At 35.4% G+C, this 16,776-nt stretch overlaps 1 protein-coding gene across 1 annotated transcript; it reads right to left on the bottom strand.

The window, feature by feature from the left end:
- Positions 1-121: 121 nt before the first annotated feature.
- On the bottom strand, positions 122-14,136 carry LOC134244547 (uncharacterized). The gene is made up of 14 exons (XM_062726807.1): positions 13,925-14,136; positions 13,257-13,442; positions 11,591-11,698; positions 10,173-10,390; positions 9,283-9,449; positions 6,448-6,661; positions 6,237-6,298; positions 5,976-6,090; positions 5,505-5,623; positions 5,009-5,225; positions 4,640-4,705; positions 4,117-4,275; positions 3,935-3,998; positions 122-2,475 (listed from the first exon to the last, which is right to left on the bottom strand). The coding sequence occupies exons 1-14, from the start codon at positions 14,043-14,045 to the stop codon at positions 881-883; spliced, it is 3,411 nt and encodes a 1,136-aa protein (XP_062582791.1). The 5' UTR covers positions 14,046-14,136; the 3' UTR covers positions 122-880.
- Between the last annotated feature and the right edge of the window lie 2,640 nt (positions 14,137-16,776).

The raw sequence follows: 16,776 nt of genomic DNA, 5'->3' as shown, positions 1-16,776 counted from the left end.
AGAGCTTTTGTTAAAGTAGTCCAATTTTTCAATTTTTTTTTTTTTATTGAAGATTAGGGGAAGGGTAGCAAAAACTCGAAAGTCAACATATTTAGTTCTGCAATGATGGGTTTCACATAACTTTTTCAAAGTAAATGTAAATCAAGCTTTAAATACCCGTTAAATATTTCCCCCTAAAATTTGAGCCATTAAATATAAAATACCTTCATGGTACAAAATGTACTCATTTGAACAATGCTGAAAGTACATGGATAAAAAGATACAATTTACTTGCGTTTGGCAATTTGAAATTAAACAACATGAATTTCTCAAATATGCTTTAAACAGACTAATTGTATAACAATTAATATAAGATTTGACCAAAAAAAGATGATAAAAGAGTGTCAAATCTAAAGTACATAATGCAAATGGCACATAAACGATTAGATATTATACAATACAATACAATACACATAAAATAACAAATTAATATAAATGATTGTTGGCAATATGTTAAATGAAAGAGTGAAGATGGAGGAAGGGGGTTAAAATTTTGAAAGGACATAAGGCCACTTGAATAATTTCAACATAATCTATCATAAATATCTAGATAATCTTCATACAGGTTTGTTTCTTAGCAGTTCAATTTTTACAAGATATATATATTCTGAACACTAGTATATTTCTTAAATAGCAACATAATTAAAACATTTTCATATTACAATTTATGTTGAAAAAAATTGGAAAAAAAATACAACCTAATTTTAAAGAGAATGGTAAACTTTGCAGGAATGATAATTACACGTTCAATGCATGTAGATCGAATCAATTCAGATCACGATTGCTAGCAGTTTATGACAGCTTATTCAATAATCATATAAAATGACCATTACACTTACAGCTACACAAAACATTCCCCCTCACTGGGTTCCAGCCTCTGTTTCTGCCAGTGGGGAGGGGGAGAGACTTGCTGTAGTTTGATGTCCCTTTCTGTTCCAGCTGATGAGATTGGTGAGCTGTTTTTACTGTCTTTGACGTCTGTTGTAGAGGCACCTCCTGAAATCACACAGTTACTTTTCTGGCCGAATATGCACGAGTTAGAATCACGTTTCTCACCGAATAACCTTGAGTTGGATGTTTCTTGCTCATTGAAAAGCTGTGAATCTGACACAAAATCGTCAGACACCAAATGAGACGTAGAATGTGTGTTATAACCTTGTGTGAGAATGTCAGAGTCTAGACTACCACTGTCGTCTGCAAAGAGCCTGGAGTCGTTTTCTCCACAGTCTTCCTCTGTGGTTTCTGTTGGGCTGGAGGGAGCGTAATGGACAATGCTGGGGGTCTGATGATGGGGAACATCTGGCACAGGGGGTAAAACTTCAGGGGTCACCAAATCACTTTCTCCTCCATCCACCTCCTCCACAAGGGTATCATCATCCTCCTCTTCCTCATCTTGTTGCCCATAGCAACTATCTTGTCCATAGTAACCATCTTGTTGTCCATAGCAACCGCCTTGTCCATAGTAACCATCTTCTCCTTCCTCCTCAACTCCATTCACCAATTCATCCTCGTACTCTACCGATTCTCCAGTGTCATATTCTTCATCCTCTTCTCCCTCCATTTCTAGAGCCTCCTTGTATTTCTCAAAGAGTGACATTGCACCAAAAGACTTCTTGCCAACAGCTGCTATTTCCTGGGCCAATCTTTCCTGATTTCCCCCTGGAAGATCATTAATCCCCTCAGCATTTTCAGGAGTGATTTCAGATTCAGATGGATTTTGTACGACAGTGGCAGATTCAGTGTATTCCTGTGCAGGGGTATCAGTGAGTGTCATTTCCTGCATACCAGAAACAGTTATCTCCACTTCTGTGGGATCAACACCACTAGATGGCTCTGCACTCACACATTCCTGCTGCACTGTTTGTGCAGGTTGTGCCTCGGGCGGAATGTGTAAACTCTCCTCAAAGGCTTGTATTTCCTCTAGTTTATGCATGTCTGATTGATAAATATCACCCTGACCCAGAGTTGGCATCTCGTGTGAGGTAAGTGAATCCGGCTGCTGTATCTCCTCCTCTTCTAACTTCTGAAGTTTCTGGGGATCTGATGGATACTCAGATTCTAAGTCCTGCAGTTTCTGTGGGTCAGATTCATAGGTAGGATGTGTATTTAAATACCCAGGTATCTCATCTGATTTTAATCCTGAATCGTAGCCCATCTGTAACCTCATGGCCTCTGTCATTGGCTGGCCTGCCATGCCTCCTACAAAGGCCTGCTGGTAAATAATGCCTTGTGGAGGCACCCCTGTCATATACACCTGCTGAGGCATGCCTTGTGGGAAGCCTTGCTGAGAGATCATTGAGGCAGGTTGTTGTGGGACAGCCATTAGACCAGGCTGGTGGTATCCATTGCTTGTGTAGGAGAATTCATCCATTCTGGTGTCCCCCTGGTCTGAAACAGGTCCAAATGGAGGGCATCCATTGTACATCTCTGCATTTTCTACAGAATAATGAAATAAAGTTTTTAGCATTCCTCACAAGTCAATATTTACAGAGTACTCTACAGAAGAAATTATCTCAAGGTGCAAATGCAAAAATTAAGGAACTTTTTTCCACGAGAGGGGGGTGGGGTTCAACTAAACTCAAATTCTATCCAATCCCACCCAAGATTTGTGCACATATACAGTCAATTCTCGAATTATCGCCATTCGATTCATCGCCATTTTCGCAATACCGCCATGATTTCCCAAGAACGTTTTTCCTGCTATATAAAATTCTCTTTATAACGCCAAATTCGCATACCGCCATCTGCCACCCTGTTTTCACAACAAACGTCCATTTTTAAGTGTCAATTATCTCGATATACCGCCACAGGTGCGTGCGGTCAGTGAAGCGGGGCTAATTGGTTGACACTATCCCTGTTGTAAAGCATGCAAACACAGACAAGGTACATGCAATTAAGTAATTAAACAAGAACTAAATAAACAATAATTTTAACATGAACTGTTATAATAATTTTGTTTTCTGTTAAAAAAAAAATTCATTTAGTCACGGCTTTGCCACAAAAACGGTCGTTGTTAAAGTACGCTGATAACTATATTATTTAGATGATCTCTGCTTTAAACAATGCAAAGGTTGCTGAAAAAATAATTATACTGTATAAATTGTGAATGTTAAATTAACAATGTTGCCATAAACAATTAATTTATTCAAGAATTCATTTTACTTACTATCGGAAATGTATATCACGACGATCGACCCACCATGTTTTTTTTTTCAACAGCAGACGTGCAGATTTAAATGCACACCCATGTACTTGTCTTTATTTCAAAACTGCACATTTTGTTTTTGCGAATTTGTACATAAAAAAATTACTTGAAGTATTTTCAATCAGAAATATGTTTTTATATACATGTACATGTAATAATAAGAATCGAAACGCTAAATGGTATTTCTAAGAACGGTAACTCTACTTCTTGTTTTCCAGAAGATGGGAAATTCAATTCATCGCCAAATTCGTTATACCGCCAAGATTTCTAAATTACAAAAGGTGGTGGTTTATTGAGAATTAACTGTATAACAACATATGGAATTCCCTATATGGTAGTATTGGTACTTTACGCTGTACATGTATACTGTAAACCAACTTTTATTCGTGTGCGAGTAATATTCGCCAGTTTCGTGACCTACTTTAAGTCGTGAATATTAATCACCGCGAACCATTTATTTTGCTTTGTTTTTGTAGAAAGTGCTTCCTATTTCGTGAAAATGAACTGTCGTGGATTGATTTCTAACTGACAAATCAAGAATAAAAGATGACGCAAATAATAGTTGGTTTACAGTATGCAATTTAGTGCATTCTGACGATTTTATCATTTTTATGCATTTATTAACAATTATTTACTGATTCATATATCCTTTCTGAAATTAATTTCTGTCTGCAAACCATGAAAACTGACCTTGGCATTTTGTGGTGTATTTTTGACTAAGGGCTGCCTCCATTTCACTCAATTCTGTATGGACCTTCAAAAAAAATTAAGCAAATGTAAAGAATTCAAAAGCTTTTTATACCCGTAACTTTGAATATCTGTCTTTGAACTAAACGAATTTAACTGTATTAAGTTAAATAATCAATTTATACCTGAACCATATCAGGCCTCTCCCTCTTCAGTTGAGATGTACACCTCATGGCGGTACGGAAGAAATGTTTAGCTACATCATCTGCGACAAACCCCGCCTTCTTGTCTCTCAGCTCCATACATTTCTCCTCAGAATCACTGAAGTCTTTAATGTAGTCCTTCTACAAAGACAAAATTCATCTCTGTTATAATACAGTCAAACACTGATATCTGGAACTCAGTGGTGCCAAGAAAAAAACTTAAAGATATTTAGGGATTTGGGATTCTGAGACTAAAAATTAAAATACAATCCAGTAAATAAAAGTTTTCAAGCTCACTTCAGTGTATGGTATTCTAGACATCAGTGTAAATACAATGCATCTAAAAAAGGACTGATTTATGAATTTTACCTTGATTTTTTTTTTCAATAACTACATGTATTCTATTGACAAGTACACTAACAGAAAAAAATACAGGAATGATGAATGAGAGGTACATAAATACAACACAGAACACGAAACACTGAATACTGGATAAATGTCTTACCAGAAACTGACCGCCTTCCCTCTTTTCATCATAAGCTCCCTCTCCTGTGAACACCTCCAACATAACCTGCAGACAAAATAAGTTCTTATTACAAACCTGATTTGCATGTGAAGCATTACAATTTTAAATTCTCTTTATCTCTTTCTTTGTTCATCAAACTTGTTTCTATATTTATAGGTGTTTGACATACAGTTCCTACAAGCAGGTGATGACTTGCAATTGTGGATAAACCATTTATACAAGAATTACCTCTGACAGTATTGGCTATATGCAATGATATTACACTCCAAGGTTGGTTATCACCTTTAAATTATGGACCCTAACAAAAGGCACTTATTCCAGATTTAAAATGGCTTGGGATCTACTTACCACACCAAAAGAGAATGTGTCCCCTTTGATTGACATGGCGTTCCCTCTTATGACCTCAGGTGGGAGGTAGGCCTTGGTCTGGTACTGTTTTGTGCCTGTCTGTTTCTTGGTGATATGTGTCAGCTTTCCTGATTGGCCACTTCCACCTGTTGCATGCTTAGCCAATCCCAGGTCTCCTATTTTGGCTTCCATGTGTTTGTCCAACAGAATGTTTGAACTACAATATAATAATAATAACAGTTTCAAAAAATCAATTTTTTGGTGTACATACTGTAAACAAGGAAATTTTTACCCCCATTTTATTTTTGCCTAATTCAAAATGGACAAAATTATTTGCAAATTTAAAGGGGGGGGGGAAGTATGAGGTGGAAAAACCCTGTATACAGTATGCATTCTAATGTATTCAGTAAGCATGATCTACCTAACCTTTTTCTAAACTCTAAAACTGAGTAGTTTTTCTGTTAATTAACAAACTGCCTCTACACTAGCCACCCACCATTTAATATCTCCATGTATGAGAGGTTTCTGGTCCAATGTATGGAGGTACTGTAATCCACAGGCAGCCCCCTTCATTATGTCTATCCTCTGCGTCCACGTCAATGACGGGGTGTTATTCTGTAAAGTCAGGTAATCATAAAAATTCAAGTTCAGAGAAAACTGCCTAATTTGACACCTGTGCAATCTCTTTCACTGAAATCTGATCCATTTTCTTTGCACTGTATAATCTGACATCCTCTATATTCCGACACCAAATTTGTCTCAAAGTGCATGTCAGACAAGTTTCACTGTACAAACACTTATAGCTTTAAACAAAAGCCTGAAGCATAATCAACAAAATTACAAATGTTAGCTACATCTTTGATGTTCACTTTAAACAAATTTGAGATATAACAATCAGTTGGAAAGCTCCAACAGGAACCACTACCTGTAGAGCTCTCCTCCCCTTTTCTGGAATTTGATACTTTACCTTACACTTGAGTCGGTCATCCAGAGAGCCACTCTGCATGAACTGGTACACCAGACAGGTCTCCCCCTCCTCCAACGTGTAACCATACAGAGGTACAATGTTCTCATGTCTGTATCTATATAGATATGATCAACTATGATTGCTCAAAACTGTTAAAATTCAGGAATACATTTCATGGTATGCAAATAGTTTTATAGATGAGCAAAATATTAACTGCTGTTCCTTTCCAGAAATATAATTATGCTTTAAAAGACAACTTACTTTATGAGTGATTTCAGTTCTGACGTCAAATGCTCCTGATAATTTAAACTTTCATCCTGTTTCTGTGTAAGATAAACAGTATAAATGTAAACTTCTATCATACACATGTAATACAACATACTTCTTTTTTTAATAAATGTAGCATAATAAAGAAAATTGTAATCTAACTTCACAGTAAGTTTTAATCAGAACTAGATGGCAGTGGACTCACAGGAAACAGTCTCTTGATTGCACAGGAGGATCTTTTAAGGAATCCCTTGAACACCTCCCCGAATGCCCCCTCCCCAATCTTGTATTCCTCGCTGAAGCCATTGGTGGCATGGTTCAGTTCCTTGTTGGTAAAACTCTGGGTTCCCACCAGGGCCACTGCTACGTCAAAGTCACATTTTCCTTCCTTTGCTAGAGAGGAGTAACCCTCTTTATTTCTGTCAAGATCGATGAAAAAATTCAAATGCGAGTCATTTGATATAATATATAATATATTCTTTTTTAGAAGGAAGACAATTGTTAAACAATACCATCGAAGAATTTTGTTAAATTTTTATATTTTCTGTTTAAAAAATTAAAGTATAACCCTGAAGAAAAAAATAATACATCCCCTCCAAAAAAAATTTAAATAAACAGAGAAAAACCACAACCCAAAAAATAATAAAATAAAATTTTAAAATAAAATGTAAATCAAATGTTTCACAAAATACACCTAAATACAGTGCCCACTGTCCAATCCGACAACTGTGCAATCCGGCACACTGGCACTTCCGACGCAAATCTTTATTCCCAAAAAAATCTTTATATAACTTATATAGAAAAATACTTTACAATCCGACCACTGTACATTCCGAATTCCGACACCTCTTTGTAAACACGGCCTATTAATTGCATTGCAGTTTCACCTGTGTTATCCGACATAATTACACGGCTGGTTAAACCCCAGGTAGGTATATCATAATTAGCCGCTGGCCAATTACGGGTCCCAGCTGTGATTTTAAAGTCCCGTTTGGTCAATTGGTCAGCTGAGAATGTAGTCAGTGATTCATGTTGAAGTTTGCAGGTGTTTTGTTTATGTACACAATAATTGATTAAAACTCAAATTAAAAAAAGACAAATCCATTCTCTTTGTTGGTATTATTCTTACACGAAAATGGCGTCAACGCCTCAGAAAAGAAAACTTTTATGTGAAATGTCGCCGTCTCCTAAAAGGAAAAGAATTGATTTGGGACTGGAAAAAAAATTGAATTAATAAAAAAATCAGAGTCGTTTCCAAAACCAACACAAGAACAGCTTGCAAAAGAATTCGGAGTTGGACGTACCACTGTATCTGACATTTTGAAACGTAAGACTTTTTTAATGGAACAATATGAAGGAAATATTTCATCCAAGAGAAAACGATTTACATCTGGGTCAAAGTTTTTTGAATTAAATGAATTGGTGTTCAAATGGTTTGGACAAGCTAGGGCAAAAAATATACCGCTAAGTGGCCCGTTAATACAGGCAAAGGCTATTGAATTCGCCGCCGAGCTTGGGCTGGATGAATTCAAAGCATCTAACGGTTGGCTCGAGAGTTGGAAAAATAAATACTCTATAGGTTTTTTTAAAATCTGTGGTGAAAGTGCAAATGTCAATATTGAGTGTGTTAACGAATATCAGTCTAGAATTCCGGATCTCGTGCGTGGTTATTCAGCTCAAAATATTTTCAACTGTGATGAAACCGGTTTATTTTTCAGAGCGATGCCTGATAAAACATTTGCCGAAAAAGGGAAAGAATGCAAAGGGGGAAATTAGCTAAAGAAAGAGTTACAGTCATGATGTGTTGTAGTTGTACTGGAGAAAAACTAAAACCGTTAGTTATTGGTAAAGCCCGCAAGCCCCGTTGTTTTGGCAGTCTTGACCCGCCAAAACTTCCCGTTATTTGGCGCTCAAACAAAAAATCATGGATGACCGGGGAAACATTGAAGGACTGGATATTCGGTGTAAATAAAGAAATGAAAAGACAAAACAGAAAAATTCTTCTTTTTCTGGATAATGCCACATCTCACCCACATGATTTAAAATTAAGAAATGTTAGTGTTCTTGATGCAATTCACTGGATCAACAAGGCATGGGATGAGACAAAACAAACCACAATTGAAAGTTGTTTCCGCGACGCAGGTTTCCCGGTTGAAATTACCGAATCTTTATCATCTGAGATTTCTGACGATGACGACGACAATGATCTACCTTTAAGCATCTTAAAAATGAAATATGAAATGGCGGACGAAAACAACTTGGACATAATAACAGACACGGAAAATGACTTGGAAACAGAAGAGACGTATGATGGAGACTGGGAAATAAAGATATTGTCTGAATATAAAAACGACAATACGAAAAATGCAAGCAGTGATTCTGAAGATTCCGGTGATGAAATTATTCAGAGTGATCTGACCTATAATAATGTTCTTGACATGCTCAGAGAAATGGGCAAATTTGCAATTGCTAAGGACGCCCGATATTTCGAAAGCATCCAGTATCTTACAACTCTGACGGAAGAGACTTTAATTAAACAGCGACTTAACAAAAAACAGACAACAATTGACACTTTTTTCACCAAACCTCAGGAGCTGTAAATATACGTTGCATTGTTTATTGTCTGAAACTGTAAATAGAAATGTACCATGTCATTTAATTATTTATTGAAATAAAATCACATCTTCATGTATAAATCTTTTATATGAAATAAATATGGAGGCCATAATCAAAGATGTACCTTTTACTGATAATGTTGGATCTAATGCCATACTTGACAATGTGACAGAAATAGCCAACACTGAGTAATCCGACACACTGTTTAATCCGACATAAATTTAATTTCCCATGGCATGTCGGATAAGACAGGTTTCACTGTACAACTGCATATTTTCCTTCACAATTAAAGCCCCCCCCCCCAAAAAAAAAAATAATAAGCATTAGCCTTCACTAGCTAATGCACTGAAAGTTAAAACTGTCTTTTGCATATTATATCATTGCATATCATTTAGGAGATAAGTAAAATCTCAGTTCCACTTACTTGAGGGTCTCCATCCAGCTTGACTCCAGTGACCTCTCCCCCAGGTCCCCCTTCCCCTGGGGCGGGCCGCCCATCTCACACTTGTCCACCTTGACAGAAGACATGGACTTCCCCACACAACAAGAAGAGGAAGTGCTGGAGAGGCCTGATGTCTCTTTCATGATTCCCTGGCAACCAATCAAATCAATCCTTTCATATTATACAACCAATCAAATATCAAACCTTCTATATTATGCAATCTATTAAAATTAATCCTTATGCAACCAAATAAAATTATAAACATATTAATATTAACACTATGGAGAACAAATGTCAGTCTTTTAATTGTATTGTACCATAACATTTTACAGTTTTGGTATTTATAGGAAAATTAATTTAAATAAAACATGATGTGTTCAACAGATTCATATCTCTTCACAGGTAGGCTCAACTCCAAATTCAAAGCAAGATATACATGGACCTTGCTGTAGACATTAATTACAAGCACTCCCACTCACTCACACAAAGTCAAATGTTACATGTTGTGTAGTATGGTAATCCTATTTGAAATAATCCATTGCATATTCCATTGTGAAGTCCCTAAATAATTGCATAAATTTACAGTAAAAAACAACATTTAAGGAACTTGTATGAAAGGAAGTCTTGGTGAAAAGGAAATTATGTCTTTTTCCTAATGGCTATCCCTTTCTTGCATGAATATAAAGAATTCTGATTTTTAAGGAACTTTAAGAAATCATGTCCTAAGAACTTCCTTATCATCATGCAGGTTCACCACTATGGTATTTTAAATGCCCCATTCCCAAATAAATGAGGACCACTCAGTTAACACGTCATCTCTAAAGTTCCTTGATAATTTGATAATACAGTCATTTATAAATCACTATATTTACCAGGTAGTCATGCTTCTTCTGCGGGTAGAACCTCTCGTCCGTCAGTGACGGAATAGCCTTGTACTCGGCGTGTTTCTTCGTGGCTTTGTCTTTCGGGTTCTCTGGAGTGTTTAGATTGACGTTCTTGTCCGACATAGATGTGGAACCATTCATGGATGACGTACTCCACGCTCCACTGCTCACTTTTGTGCTATTCTTACTTGGAGGGGCTGGGAGGTCTAAAAAAAGAAACATAACAATTTTTATTGTAGATACATACAAATCCTTTTGATTGGTCAGTCATTCTTAACAAATACGTCAAAAGACTTGATTTTAAAATAACTTATTGGGTATGAAATATACAGTGTGCAAGCAGTAACATGATCGGGAATGGTTAACTTTGAATCTTCTATCATTCACTGCTTAATATTGTAATAATACATGGATCAGAGTTTAATATCAATGAAAGTTTAACATAAAGCAACAAGTGCATTTGATGTATATATTAAGTAGGCTGGAAATTTTCATATCCCCGTGTATTTGAAGTACTTGATACATGTACATCTGCATTTTACATAAATCCAGTCAAATAAACTATTATTCACTATATGAAATAACACAGAAAAACCAATCATTCAACATTTGGTCAATGATTTGATTGAACTAAGAATAAAACCATAAAATTTTTCCTTAATTGTGTGGGTGAGTAATGGACTTTTTAACAGGTGACAGTTATTAATTCTGGGAATCGTTGACACAGGGAAATAATATTACTCAATGAGGCTAAGCATAATTTGGAAATGATTCATCTCAAATTGTTTAACATGAAGGGATATAAAATAAATCAAATTCACTCCTCTTTGTCATGACTTCATTATAGTGCAAAAAACAAAAACAAAAAAAAAAACAGAGGGGTGGATCAATCTACTTTTCAAATTTCAAAAATTGAAAAGTTGGTTTTAAACTTCTGAATATATTTTTTTACCTTAAAAGTTCAAGCACAAATATTTCATAAAATGCTAGTGATTTTATAACATTCAGCATCTACGTACAATACAGAACTGTGACATAGCCAATCAAGTCAATATATATGTCATGTGTCCTGACTCCCTTATTTATATATGGACACACATCTAAATAGGTAAATACACACTTGCTGAACTGCTTTACTTATTTGTTGAAAAAATCTCATATACTGCAAACATATTCCCCCCCCCCCCCACCGTTCCCCAATTTTGCAAAATTTTTTTTTTTTTTAATTGTTTGATTCGCAGGTAGAAAATCATGTAGATTTCTTAGACTGTCTTTATAGTTCCTTCACTAATAAAATTTCAGTAAACTGTGATCAATTTTCTTGGACAAAGCATAAACGCCCTCAGAAAAAAGTATGACTAAAGTATGTGTACTCCATAGGGTTGTCTGAGTGCGAGCGTACTTACTGGTACTGTCTAGTGCCCGGAGGATCATAGAGGGCGTGTCTGTCCCGTTACAGGGCGGGTCATCACGACTCGGAAACGGAACCTTGTTCTGCTTGCTGTCACAGTTAACTGAAAAAGGAAAGCCAAAGGTGTACATGTATGGTTAGTGTTCAAGCCTTCACTAAAATCTGGCATATTAACATGATTTAAAACTGAAAATGAAATTTTACACAGTCAAGGATATGTCAAAGTGAGCTTGCAGTCTTTCACCATTTATTCTTAACTCTTTTTCCCTTAGATCATTCCCTCCTTTACCCCTTAATGACAACTTTTGACGCCTAGCCCCCAACCCTTAATGACGACTTTTGACGCACGTGTATTTATTTGTTGATTTGACTTGAAATTACAGCTTGTTTACAAATTATCAGAGCACAGGTGGCCACCTGCAGGTTAACAATAGATGATTGCATCATACTACAGTTAGAAATCACGTGATTTACCTGTGTAAACAAACAAAAGAATCTTGGAAAGTCCCACCAAAATTCAAAATGGTGAAAAAAATAACTCAGTCAGTATGCAATATTTTCTCATCCAGTAAAGCATTACATGAAATTCAAGCTATGAACTACCTATTTTTCGAAAATTTTGAAAATAATAATGATCTAATAGTATAATTAACTTTGAAATAAGATATGCAGTGCCGATTTCGTTACCTGTTTCTCAGAAATTCAGAAGATACCTTCCATTTTACACATACTGTAAAAGTACTTTTTTCCGCGTGGTATTAATTTACGCTATGTACGCGGCCACAAATTTTCCGTGGAAATTTGTCCAAGCGTACTTAATATAAATATAAGGCATAAAAAGACAGTCTAAGAAATCCGCATAATTTTCTACCCGCGGATTAAACGGAAATTGAGATTCCGTGGAATTATGACCCCGCGGAAAAAAGTACTTCTACAGTATATATAAATAAGAAGATGTAGAAAATAATTATTTTATTAGAATTTGATCATTCAAGTAAACAAAAACATTCAGAAATCAAGTTTTATCACCCAAGTCTGAAAATTTGTTGGCGAGATTGACATTGAGGTAGCAAAACAATTTATTGATTTCTGAGATTTTAAACTTATTAATTTGATAATAAATTATAATTAAACCATCAATCATATTATCACACATAATTTTTATTACTTATACAGATGATTTTGGCTTATAAAAAGCCGTTTTACATGTTGAAAATATCAAATTTGTGATTTACACCTGATTTCACCTGAATTAATTATTTACAGAAAATTTCGATCAAAATTATGCCGATACATTTGAAAAATTTAATTTATTACGAATCCAATGATATATTATACATAACATAAATTAAATAATTTGACCCTTATTAGTTCAGTTTTAAACTGCACTCCAATTCATCTAAAACGGTCCAAGGGGCAGCCAGGCAAACACTCTAAGGATATGGCCAGTGCGTCAAATCGTGGCATTAAGGGGTAAAGAGTTAATTAATGTTCTCTTTTTCCCCTGGTAATCATCCCATATCAAGTTTGAGATTGTTAGGTTTGATTGTACAAGTTGTCGCAAATTGGATTCAAACTTACAAATCACACAGAAAAGGTAGAGCAAACAATTATGATAATACAATGTAGCTCATTTACAGTGCTTAAAAAATGTCACTCACAATATGACTCCAGTAGCTGCATCTCTCTCCTCCTGCCGATCCTCTGTAATATAAGATACAGGTCCCTGGCCGTGGCGTTCTTAGATCCCCAGTCACTCAGTACCTCCTTACAAGGGCTGCCGTGATGGTGCTGGAAAGCCATCTCAAAAATTCTCACATCCTGAATTGTGTACCCTATCTCTGAAGCTGTAAAACATTCAAATGAAACAATGACTTACAAGTGTACACCTGTGATGGTCAGATGAGTTCGATTGCCAGTGACCAGACTAAGCTCAGTCGGTAGAGTACCTGAGTGGAGATTCAAGGGACCCAGGTTCAAATCCCGGTCCGGTCCGCTACATATTTCTCATCTCCCTTTACAAACCATTTTAAAAAGTTCACATAAAAAAAACCACTTTACTAAATTTTTTCAGACAACACTCAACATGCTCAAAAGTAAGTGTTTAAAGTCATACTGTAACCAAATCTTTACTGTGATTCTTGATCAAATTTCCTTAATAGAAACCCGAAGTCACGATCATGCATTTTGTTTACTTGTAACTACTCTAAGAAACATTTTCAAAAGTAGAATAATGTACAGCTAATAAACGCAATACACAGAAAATATTGAGGTCACCATTTCAGTATCATCTTTGATAGATAGTTCTCTGATTGATTCTGATATTTACCTAATTTTTCCCATGCTTTATCCAGATCTAGATTACAACATATTTGTCGAGTAATACTGAATGGAAGGTCGTAAATAAAATGACTCTCTCGACTTCGGTGATGTTTTTTCCCCGACGCCATGTTTACATCTCTGTCATCGGGAGAAGGAAGTAAAAAACAAGCTCGATTGGTCGATTGAACAGGTGTATAGTCTAATCGTCTCCCGTGTAAATTTGTCCAGGTGTGTCTGATATCCACTAAAAGTTTTCAAACGTACACTCTTAACTTTGGGATAGACACTTTTTTCTTCCTCTCTTTGATTCAAAATAATTTAACAGAAGAATTCAGGTAACGAACTAATAGCAGGTAGAGAAAAATATGGATTTAAAATACGGGTAGTTTTGAAGTGGGGAATTCCCTTTTCTGAATCACTCATGAGTGACGGGGGATACCCTGGTATTTATTACATGAAAAAAAAACCCTTTTGCTATTTATAAATGATGTAATTTTGACAAACTCATAGACCAATTTAGGTCTATAAAAAACTCAAAATGGGTTTACACACACACATTCATGACATTGGCTTAATATATGGATGGTAAACACTTGGTAAAGCCTGATGAATCTAATTTAAAAAATTGTAATTTTGACAATTAAAAAATTAATAATGCAGTAACATTTACATTTTAAATATATCTAAAGGGTCTTTTTTTAAACTGAACTTTATATTATTTCTCTCTTGATTCCAGCATTGAAAGACTGATAAGCTCCTTTAAATTAGATTTTTCTTCTCTTTTTTTGGGGGGGGGGGTTGAGTTGGGTTATACATGTTATATTTTTAGAGAAAATGACATTATTAATTTAGTTATTCAATTCTGTTGTAAATATTAAATTCCACTGTTAAAGGTTTGAGAATAAAAAATGCTGAATTAATGCATAATTTTTTTTAATATTCCAAATAAAACTTGCCAAGAATTAGACACTACATATACAAGTCATGTATATTTTAAAAAAATATTTGGAGAAAAAATGTGTACGAAATTAGGAGATTTTTTGTGAACATTTTTTTTTATGCGTGGGTAAATATTAATAATTAATATCAATAATCACTCTTGATTCGATATGCAAGAGCATTATAAACTATGTACCAACCATTATTAAATTCAAAAACGAGACAAGTTATCGACAAACAAGTTGATAAAACAGAGGTATAGACAGTTTTGTTTAAAAATTCTGTGGTCGATGCAATGACCTTGTCTGCAAATATTATGATGGAATCGAATGTTGACTGACGTTTTTCAAATTGTTAGGCCATTACCGATCGGAGAAAAGTGGCTCAAAAGGGGATGTAACTGGCCGAAAGGGGATGCGTTCTCCCCCATGGTACCTCAAATTATGTTATACGTCTTTCAATTAAAAAAAAAAAAAAAGAACCGCCATAGATTCATTTACCAGTATTAGTCATCTACTGGTGAAACAGGAGGGGACTGCAGGTTTCCTGCGCGTCTGTCCGTACCTCTTGCACATGTATCAAACGTTTCTCGATTTTTTTAAACACTTGCACATATTGAGCTGATCATTTCAGTGTTAAACGATATAACATTACTACCTTTTTGATGGAGGTGACGCTGAGAAATACCCAGTCATAGTGTTTATTAATTTTAACAATAATTTTGGACCCCCCCCCCCCAACACACACATACACACACCATGCAACCATTATTTAGGGGGTCCTGTCCACAAATAACCAGGCTTGGTTGGGGTGACCCTTCTTTCCATCAGATTGGTCGATGACTAAACAAATTGTCTGTCTGTTTGTCTGCAAAAACTTTAACCTTCCTCATACCTTTTGAGTTGGCGTGCCTAAGACGTTCATATTTCACAGGTGTATTCCTTGTGACAAGACCTCTTTCTGGGTATCACCAAATTTGACCTCTTGACCATGAAGTTTGAAGAAATTTCGCAAAAAATATCGCACTTTACCTCTGGTCATAATTTCTGAACAGTTGGTTCTAAGACTTTCATACTTCAGTGTATTCATTCATTGGGACAAGACCTTTTAGTGTGTATTTAATATTTTTTACCTTTTAACCTTGGTCTCAGAGTTTGACCCGCTTTTTAAAAACTTTAACCCTTGACATTATTATGTTACTTTTGAACAGTTAGAACTAGGTCACAGGCACCTGACGTATCTTATTTTTCTTTCAATAAAAAAAATATACGCATACCTAATAATAAACGTTTATTATTAGGTATGTGTATATTTTTTTTTATTAAAAGAAAAATAAGTTACGTCAGGTGCCTGTGAACTAGGTGTTTTATGATATTTCACGTGTGTATTTCCTGTGACAAGATCTTCCTTTGGGTACCAAAAATTATTACCTTTTTACCTTGACCTTGGAGTTTAACTTGCATTTGAGAAAATTCAACCCTCGCCATCATAAAGGAGCATCAGTGTTTCACAATCACATCTTGTTTTTTCATGTGTATTTTATTTTGTATTGTTCCCAGTTGTTAACCAAGAGTTAGTTGTTATAGCTAACAGTTGTCAAAATATTGTTTAAATACATTTTTGCTTCATAAAATCATGGAGAAAGTACCCACTTTACCTTAATTAAGAGCTTATTTTTACGTAACAGAATTAGTGTCTTTACAAGTACATAACTTCCAAGTCCCCTTCAAAGATCATATCACAACAATATACAAAATTGTAGGCCATATTGAAAGCACCGTCTCAAGTCGTGGTCTAACTCCGATATAGCTCTGTTACAACGCAAAAGGTAATAACGATGCAAAATGTAATAAACCGGGATTATTGCATTTTGCGTTATTACATTTTGCGTGGACATCAACGCAGAATGTAATATCGCAA

Source organism: Saccostrea cucullata, unplaced genomic scaffold (genome assembly GCF_032062105.1).
Source record: "Saccostrea cucullata isolate Sc308-1 unplaced genomic scaffold, CSIRO_AGI_Scuc_v1 ctg294, whole genome shotgun sequence".
Taxonomy (NCBI): domain Eukaryota; kingdom Metazoa; phylum Mollusca; class Bivalvia; order Ostreida; family Ostreidae; genus Saccostrea; species Saccostrea cuccullata.
The sequence above is the reverse complement of the archived record's forward strand: the minus strand, read 5'-3'. Positions and strand labels throughout refer to the sequence as shown.